The sequence below is a fragment of the Seriola lalandi genome, unplaced genomic scaffold (genome assembly GCF_002814215.2).
Source record: "Seriola lalandi dorsalis isolate HSWRI2012SDOR001 ecotype SW California unplaced genomic scaffold, Sedor1 jcf7180002055006, whole genome shotgun sequence".
In the NCBI taxonomy this organism is placed as follows: domain Eukaryota; kingdom Metazoa; phylum Chordata; class Actinopteri; order Carangiformes; family Carangidae; genus Seriola; species Seriola lalandi.
Genome location: NW_019525549.1, coordinates 1,741,529 through 1,751,336, shown reverse-complemented (window position 1 = coordinate 1,751,336; position 9,808 = coordinate 1,741,529). Strand labels below are relative to the sequence as shown.

At 39.6% G+C, this 9,808-nt stretch overlaps 1 protein-coding gene across 1 annotated transcript in view; it reads right to left on the bottom strand.

Annotated features, from left to right (window-relative positions):
- Positions 1-305: 305 nt before the first annotated feature.
- p2rx3b (purinergic receptor P2X, ligand-gated ion channel, 3b) overlaps positions 306-9,808 on the bottom strand; it is a 32,345-nt gene continuing 22,842 nt past the window's right edge. Inside the window, exons 10-12 of the mRNA XM_023397237.2 lie at positions 3,846-3,911; positions 3,695-3,772; positions 306-2,414 (exon numbers count right to left, since the gene is read on the bottom strand). Coding sequence (XP_023253005.1) covers positions 2,289-2,414; positions 3,695-3,772; positions 3,846-3,911 — 270 coding nt within the window. The 3' untranslated portion in view covers positions 306-2,288. The remainder of the gene's footprint in view (positions 2,415-3,694; positions 3,773-3,845; positions 3,912-9,808) is intronic.

Here is a 9,808-nt window from a genome sequence, read left to right as displayed (position 1 = left end):
AACATGAATATTTCTACCAAATAGTTGTTGAGATATTTGAATAAAAACCAAAGATGGGAACCTACTGTTAGTACAAGAGGTAAATCCCCAAAGTCATTAGGATACATCCTCTTTATACATCCATGCAATATTTGTTGAGATATTTCAGTCTGAACCAAAATGTCTGTGAGGGTCCACTTTGGTCCATGACATAAATGAAAAATGTCTATTGTTACGTTCCCTGTAAGAGTCCAGGGATTTAGGGAAGTAACAATGAATAAAACAAGATAACTGGGCAAAACAAAAACATCCACAGGAAACAGATGCAGAAGAAATAAGGGATTTTATTCACAATTAAAGACTACAACCAAAAACTGACAACACTGCAACACTGAGAAACAAAAAAATTCAATAAACCAAGAAAACCCAAATTAACAATAACTACAACGTAGTATGATTATCACTATCAGATTTGATCAAACACATTAGCTCCAAGCAGCTATCACAGGGAGAACACAGCTGCTGAGTGGCCAGACCTTATCTCTGTTTTATCAGACAATTTACACCCTCAGCATTTTCATTAGTGTAAGAACTTTGGCTCCACATATGGCACATCAACGTCAACCTGTCCTGCAGATTAGTTGTGATATCAGGTGACCAAAATTCAATGTCAGCACATCTACGACAACAGAATACTGACGACAGCTGACATTGATATTTTGAAATTAAGTAACAAGAATCCACCATCTTCCAAATGTCCCATGCTGCAAAAGCCCAAAACTCTTCCATCAGGATAAACAAGCTGCAAATGAAAAAATAACCTGCTGCAGGAAGTTAAAACTATAACTAAAAAAATAAACAAACAATGAAAAAATTAAAAAACATAACACACAAACGTGTCAGAGCTCCAGGCCTCTAGGGGGAGCTATACGTAGAACACCTATAGACTGTATATAAGCTAAGGCTAACACTTGCTACATTATCTTTTGCTCTTTTATAATATTATAAAAACTACGACCAAATGTAAAAAAGAACACAAACCTTTTTATATCCCCTCTTCTTTCTTCCCTCACACTCTCTCGTTTGGTACTAGGTCGTAGGTCTGGCCTCTTGTGTCAAAGCTCAAGCTTGAGCACAAAGTGTTCCTTCAGAGCTCCCCCTGGTGGCCTGGAGCTCTTCTGTTGTGTTGTCTCATATGCAGCGTTTTTTCTGCTGCATTAGTTTTGGAGGTTCATGTGTATTTGTTGTTGTTTCTGTACTTGCAGCATGTTGTTTCATTTGCAGCATGTTTCGCTTCTTGTCTTTGTTTTGTATTTTTAGATATGTTTTTAAGTCTGATTTGTTTCTGAATTTTGCAGTTCGTTTCTTAGAATGGACGTGTCTCCTGAACGTCATAATTTCAATTAGCCGACTTTGGGTTTTGACGTGAACCTGATTTTCATTTGCAACAAAATGTAACATCTGTCTGACATTAGAGTTGTACGAGTCAAACGTCTCTCTGACGTCGATGTGTGCTGTCTGCTGGTGAGCAGCAGTCTATTGAGCTGAGTAAGTGAAAACATCTGCATGGATGTGCACAGCCTTTAAAGCTGAAATCCTGATGCCATTGTTAGTCCTGCCAGTTCACCCCTCAGCACAAAGCAACACCTTTTAAAAGGATTTCCTGTTATTTCAACTGTTTTGTCCCTGATACATATCCATGCACACATACAGATACACAATCATATTATGGGGCTTTATCCCGCTTGTTATCATCAAATCAAACCACAATAGCTCCATTATACAGCGTAAATCCATCTGAATGAAAACCACAATAGAGCTTTAAAGAGGACCAAGCATGTGAACCCTGCTCATGCCAGATGTTGTATTTATTTGAGGTTTTGTGTCACACAGGCTTCAATATAGCAGTTTCAATACAAGGTGGAAAAGAAGCAAAGGGAGATCAAACATTAAATATATAAATATTAAGTTTACTTCGTTTTTTAAAGACTAAAACCTTTACTTCCTTAGAAAAACCTGAGCCAAAGCATCACCATGCTAGGACACTCTGCTTTCCTATTTTATTCATTCACTTATCTATTTTTAATATATTTATTTTATGCTTGTCACTAGCTGCTTTGAAATATTTGAGGGCAACAGCTCAAGGTTCTTCAGATGTATTTGGACACTGACATGAACCTGGGTAACACTGAGGTAACTGTGTTATATAAAGAAAGGCCTGAATAAGTGAAATTGATCAAACTGAGAACTCTGACATTTTGAGAGAAACCCAACCACTGGCCACAGGCTGTTCCTCCCGCCCTCTCAATTTAGCTGTAATGCTCAATAGAAAAAGCACCTGAGTCATTGGACCTCATGATGGTCTCGTGATGTCTGAGTGACAGCTGGGAGCGGTAAAACCCGTTGCTTTGGGATTCCAGTGGACTGTCCGACACCTACAGTACGAGAGAGAGAGGGACAGACAGAGAGATGTATTGCTCTTTAGTATGTTAACACAATATGGTATTGTCATCTGTCAAAACCTCCTAACCCTAACTAAACACATACATTAGATTTAAGTTTGAGTTACTGTATGAATAGAAAGACTTAATTGCCAAAAGGGGGCATTATTAAGTACAGACTTAAAAGAGCGATTTCTAAGTTTTCTCTTTAGCTGAACATTGTTTCCTGCCAGAAGTGGGTGGTGGCGATTGTCTCTTGACAAGCTCTTCTGCCATTGTTGTCTTGATCATAGACTGTAAATAAAGATGATGTAGTGGTCATTACAGGAACTGCAGGTTTTAGCATTTCAGTTTTTGATGTAGGAAGCTTGTTTACAATACAAGAAGTTATAATACTCCCTCACAGCGATACGTTTTGGGAGCAGATCAGATGCTACAGTGAATTGTTAGGCTGGGGTTCACTGGTTAGCATGCTAACTTCAGCAGAAGAAAGGATGTGTTTGAGACAAGAGGTAAAATTGGCATTGCTGTCCACCTCTGGAGACAGCTGTTGGCAAGTCTGAATGAAGTTTGATGCTGAACTCACAACATTTCTTCTAGACTATGTACTAAGTACACAGCTGCTTATGCTAACGTTGGTTATGTAGTGATAGCAAAACTAACAAATAACTGCTTTAATAGGGCACCCAAACCCAAAATGTAACATGGCAGGAGACAAACCAGCAGAGAGTTATCAACCAACTCTCCTGCCCCTCTCTGCTCTATATCACCTTTTAGTCTCTTTTAGCTCATTGTGTTGGTTTTCTGGCTCTGGATGAGAGGACAACTGTTTGCTAACAAGTTTATCATATCAGCTTTAAAAGGTGATAATTTGTCAATGTTCTGTTCATAGCTTGGTCTGCAAAAAAAATTTAAAAAGCAAATTAATGCAGCTTTAAGTTTTGACAAACCACATATTGGTGATGATCAACACTTAGTTATCTTAAGAACCAGGTATTTTTTACGGTGACTCTGAGACCTCAACACACTGCAACTAAAGAATCGCACTGCAAATACACACAATACAACCTCATGCAGAAACATGCTGCAAATAGTACAGATGACAAAGGAAGTGTCTCCAGGGGACACAAGAAAGTGATGAACTGGCTGGTATATACTGGTTTGTGACTTTTGAAGTTATGAAGACGGCATGTATTTGCAGCACGTTTGTGTTGTGTCTTTTGGGTATGTTTTCTTAAGCTGCGGTGCATTGAACTCTCCGCTGTATATCTTACCTCTTCAAATTTCTTGGCCTTGTACTGCTCCGCTCCTTTCAGGAAGTTCAAAAGTATGATGTCACACAGCACAGTACCCTGCATAAGAATAATCATTAATAATTATAAATAATTTTATACTGGTTGTGTCAGGTATACCAGCACAACTCACCACTCCCACTGATGTGAAGGCTGCCACCATGTTGATGAGTGTGGGGATCATGTTGAACTTGCCTGCCTACAAAGGAAGAACAGTAGATCATATCAGCAGGTTTCAGTCTCCTGGGTATCTTTAGCACTTCATTAATTTTGTAGTAGAAATGTTGGTCCGACTGCCCTTATTAAGGATTTATAAATGGTTTATAATTGAGTTATTAATTCTTATTCCTATAAATGATAAATAAACAATTATAAACAAGTTATAACAGTTTTCATACATTCATGCGAGCTCACCATTTGGCATGATCAAGTTAATGCTTACTACTCATTATTCTTACTAATGATTTGATACCATTTATAAGGGGCCTTATAGTAACTCATTAATAAATGATGATGTGTTTATAAATGTTTGTAAGTGATAAATAAATGATTTTAAATTGAGATGAAGAAACATGAAGATGGATGGAAGGATAATCACAGAGATGTGGACAGTGGGACAAAGAATGGGTGAGCCGTTCACCAGGTAAAGGAAGGTCACCACCTGTGTTCTACCTGAGTGTTACAGTCCTGAAGAAGAGAGCAACCAGCAGAAAGCATCTGCATGTTAATATCTGATCAACAGCTGTGATCAGAATGAGGACGGCTGCTGAGAGCAGGTCAAGGTAAACAACACTGCCGAGGCCTCAGAGGATGAATCTGGTCATGTGATATGATCGTGTAATCTGCCATAATTTGATCAGCCAAATGAAACTTTCTGACCATTAAGATGCTGACGGTGGTTAATTACTAGTAACTTAACAAACATGTGAAGAAGCAGCAGGTACAAATGCTGATGATGGAGAACAGTACAGATACATGTGGGCTCACCATTTGGCAAGCAATAGGCCATTGTTGCTCTATTTATCAGATGTGTTATAACAGCTTATAAATGATTTATGTGTGTGTTTATGTATGTGTGTTATTTAAGTGTTAACAAGTGTAGTTTGTTCCATGTAGGTGGAAAGAGCGATGACCTATACATGAACTCTGGATAGGAGCCACAGTCACGCCTCCCTGAAAACTGCGGTGTAGGCTTGGAGGAGGCTGTGTAGATAGATAGATAGATAGATAGATAGATAGATAGATAGATAGATAGATAGATAGATAGACAGATAGATAGATAGATAGATAGGTAGATAGATAGATAGATAGATAGATAGATAGATAGATAGATAGACAGATAGATAGATATTTCATCCCTTAGGGGAAATTCATGTGTCCATTAGCTCATTGTTGATAATAATAATAATGATAATAATAATAATAATAACAGTTGATAATAAATAAACAATAATAATTAGATTAGTTCACTTCCTTTGGCTGAGGTGTTGTACAGCCTTATGGCAGTGGGAACAAAGGATCTCCTGAGTCAGCAAGTTTGTGACACAATTAGCAGGATTATATTTCTGTGTTAGTTTCAATATATGTACAAATTTATGTGTCACTCTTGACATAATTTGGTTAAAGTAAAGTGAAAGAATATACATGGTTTTATTTTTTGGAATTTTACTGAACCAATAGTTAATGTAAAAAATCTCAGTTTCAGCCACACCAGGAGGAGGGAATCAACAGGCTATTTAAAAGGAAGAGAGAGTGTGTTCATGAACCTAGCTAACCAAGCTAATTAATATGAAGCATTCATAACCACTTCTTCTCGGACGTGTCCAGAGTTTACATGCTGATTCATGTAGTGGCCGATGTGGAGCAGGTTTTTTTAAAGCAGGCATCTCTGTCAGTAAAGCCACCATACCTGCATGTCTGTGAACTGTGGGAGGAAATTCAAAACGAAATGAGGAGAACATGGAAACTCCACACAGAAAGGCCCCAAGATCTATGTTTATAATGTCTGATAAAAAGATTTAATTGATCATAGCTTCTTTATCTGATCTGAAATTATTTCAAAGTGTTGGAATAATTGTATATATAATTATCTCATATTTGATAATACATAACCATCTATCCTGCCTTGCTGTTCAGATCATATATGTAGTTAGTCTGTACCTTGCCCTTAACATGAACACGCTCTGATTTACTGCCCTAACCATATATGTAGTTGTTTTTGTGATGAGTTGTTTAACAGGATGCAGATGGTGGAGAGGACCACAGGCTGGCACGATCGCTGCACAGAACAGACTGAAATCAGTCTGTTCTACTTCTATACCATGAATTAAACATTTGTACCATGTATCACAATCACCCCCATATCATATTCACACATCATATTCATTCATTATGTTCATTGATTATATTCACTCATTGTATTATGTTATCCTTTGTATTACCTTTGACACCCTTTATGTTACACTTGGTATGACCTTCAGTTCTTTAAAATAAACAATGTCTTGCTGCTGGAAGAATGTTTGGAATGCCTTGTGTGATAATAAAAAGAGAGGAGACGGTGGAGTTTGCTCAGAGCGTGTTTGGAGATTGTAACTGAGCAAATCTCTGTCCGTTCTCCTCGCGAGTAAGAAATAACGCCCTTGTCTTTCTCTTCTGTGTTTCAGTATTAAATGTCTTAGGTGGTGTAAACCTGACATTAACTTGGTCCTTCGAGCCGGATACCAATAGACCTGAGGTTCCCAGCGGGAGGGTGAACTCCAGGAAAGACTGTGGCCACAGCAGAGCTCCATAGTGGGAGCTCTTGAGATCCTTTTCCAGGACTGGACGTTTGCCCACCAGCTGGGATCTGATGGTTGACGGTATTCCGAGAGGGGAAGGACAACAGCGGTGAGTACAGTTTTGTTAAAAACAAGCGAGTGACTGAGGGTCATTGCGCGTTGTAACAAACCCTGTGAATCCTGGGCTCTGACAGGTAAAAGAGGGACGGCGGAGTCCGAGAAATTCCGTGATAACAGTAATGGGCAGCGGAGTCCCGTAAAGATCCGTGGAAAAACAAACTGTGAATGAATGACTGAGTGAATGGAGATTAAAATACCACTAGGTGTTTAGTCTCATATAAAGCAGTGGGAAGTAAACAGCAAACCTTTTGTGGATGCAAAGGCAAGAATTCTCCACTCGAAAGAGTTGAAGTGAGAATTACCACAACAGGGAATTGAAGTGCTGTCCTACTGACAAAGGAAAAACCAGTCTTTAGAACACCCTAGGTGTTAACAGGACTGACCCAAATTCTTAAAAAAACACAAGAAACAACTAAAAGCTCAAGTTAAGGATAAGGATAAGTTGAAAATAAACAAATAAAATAAATGGGAGAGAATCAAGCTAAACTAAGTTAAAGGTACCTAGGGAGATAAAAATAAGTAAATAAAGACATAAATATATATATTGATAAATAAATAAATAAATAAATAAGCTAAAATAAATAAAAGGAATAAACTAAATAAGAAGTAAAATGGGAAAGGGAGGTAGCAAACTAACTCCAAAAGAACAGTTATCATGTAAAGATTGGAAATATGTTGAGAAACAGGATCCAAATAAAATAAAACACTTAGATAAATGGATAACAAAATATGGATTTGAGGGTCAACTAAACACCCGAAAACTAGCCATACTAGAGACAGAGATAGTCATGAAAACAAAAAATGATCCCAAGAAAGGGGAGAAGGAAGGATACAGTGACATAGACTTGTGGAGGAAGATGGCAGTAAAAAGAGAGGAAGGAGAGAAAAAGGGAGAGAAAAAAGGAAAGCAGGGACATGCAGAGAAAAAAGGAGAAGATAAACAAGTCATGTATCAGAGGAAGGAAGATGATGAGACAGGGCCAGTTAAGAAAAAAGAGGAAAATAAGGAAGCAAATGAGGGAGAACAGGCTGAAGCTGCAGGACAAGCAAGACCAATACCAAAAATATATCCTACACTGCCTCAAGAAAACACACCCCAACACAATAACTCACAAACACATAAAATAAGCACCAGAGCAGGAGGTAACCAGTATGAGTGGTCAAAGACTCTGGGAAAGGCGCTTTCCCCGGTTGCTTCTGCTCCATCAATCACTGACTTGTCAACTAGTAGTGCTGAAGCTTATCCCATGATCCAAGTGGCAAACCCCAATAATGAGGGGGATGAGCCCACCATTTTGGTGTATAGAACATGGACCATGGAGGATGTTAAAAGAGCAGTAGAAGGACTCGTTTCACACAAGGAGGATATAACTCAGTTTATCCAGGAAATGGACCAGATAAGGAGAACATATCATCTTAATGGACAGGAAGTACAGCAAGTGTGGATGGTAGCTTTAAACGCTGACTGGCATCACGTGTGCGGAGACTGGAGTCCGTTAGACGGAGCAGTTCCACCTGCTGCCTTAGCTCACAATTCTGCTGAGCTTTTAAACAGGATACGAGCACTAGAGGACAGAGCCACTCTCAGGTTTAGACGAAGAGCAAACTATACAGAAATAGGGAAAGTCAGACAGAGAGATGAGGAGTCTTTTGAAGACTATACAGTCAGAATGACAAAAGCCTTCAAAATGCACAATGGTTTGGAGGATGATGGACAGCCAAATGGTGTTTTCCGCCAACAACTAAAAAACGCCCTCCATTCAGGGTCCAAAGATGCTATCCGCGGTTGGGTTGAGAGACATTACATAGCGTTCACTGCAGGAACCTTAGATGAGTATATTATTCATGCCCTCCATGCATGTCCGCCATTGGAGCCTTTTATCAAGAGGGAGAGAATGAGGTTTTCTACCACGGTGGTAGAGGAAAACGCGGTTTTAGAGGAAGAGGTAGAGGACAGAGAGGTGGAAGAGGAGGACGCGCAGATTACAGACGGAGTCAGTCAGGCTGTTGGGGTTGTGGCAAAGAGGGACATCTCGTTCGAGATTGTCCAGAGAAAAAATCCTTCTCAGCATGACTAGATCCAGAAAACACTGAATCTGTGCCCCAGACAGCTGATCCAGTACAAATAAGTGAAACAACAGCAGACGAAGTTCTCATTAATTTTCAAGACTTACTATCTTTTGATAGTGTTCGACCAGAAGTAGAATTAATGATAAATGGAGAATCAGTCAGATTCCTATGTGACACTGGGGCGTGTCGGACCACATGTAGAGAATTTCTACCTAACGTCAGACTAAGCAATCAGTGTGTGAATGTGCGTTCTGCAAGTGGAAAGCTAACCCAAGTACCAGAGTCAGAGCCAGTCTGGTTGAGGGACCCACTTGGACAATCTTGTCAGTTATCTATTCTGATGTTCCCAGAATGTCCAGTGAATCTTCTAGGTCGTGACGGCTTGTTGTTACTTGGATTAGCTCTGATTCCCACACCTCAAGGACAGATTGTAGTCAAAAGAAAGGCAGATTTGCAAAGTGGTGACGTCTTTGTTGTGCAGGGGATAGGTCAGCCAAACTACTACTATTCCCTTGACATTCCCAACAGGCCTCCACATGAGACCGCGACTGCACTAATGGCAGAGGGAAGAAATGCGATACAAAGCCCACAAGATCAGATGGCAGAGGATGATCTGCATGTGACGCTTTGTTATCGGCGTTTCTCTGGACCAGACAAAGACTATGAAGCTAAACTGACCAGAATGACTCCTGCTAAAATCACTGTGACCTACATGTACTCAGATACAGACAGCACATCAGTTGCAGCAGTAGCACTGACGGATGAGACACAGACTTTGTTCAAAATGTGGACCCCACCTCACATATCTTTGTGCAAAAGAACAGACCAAGACTGGAAGGACTTGGGGAAAATAGTGCAACAGGGAGAGAATGCAAAAGACTGGATACAGACGTCAACTGTAACTTGGGGGAGTGAATCAACAATCAACAAAACACTGAGAAATATTGCTGACTGAAAAAGAGGAGCAATGGATAGCTCAGATTCCTGATAAATTGTGGTCAAAAGGATCTACTGACGTAGGATTGATAAAAGGAGCCCTTCCTGTGCAAATAAGATCAAAAACAGAATACAGACCTTGTGTACGACAGTACCCGTTAAAACCAGATGCATATGAAGGTATAAAACCAGT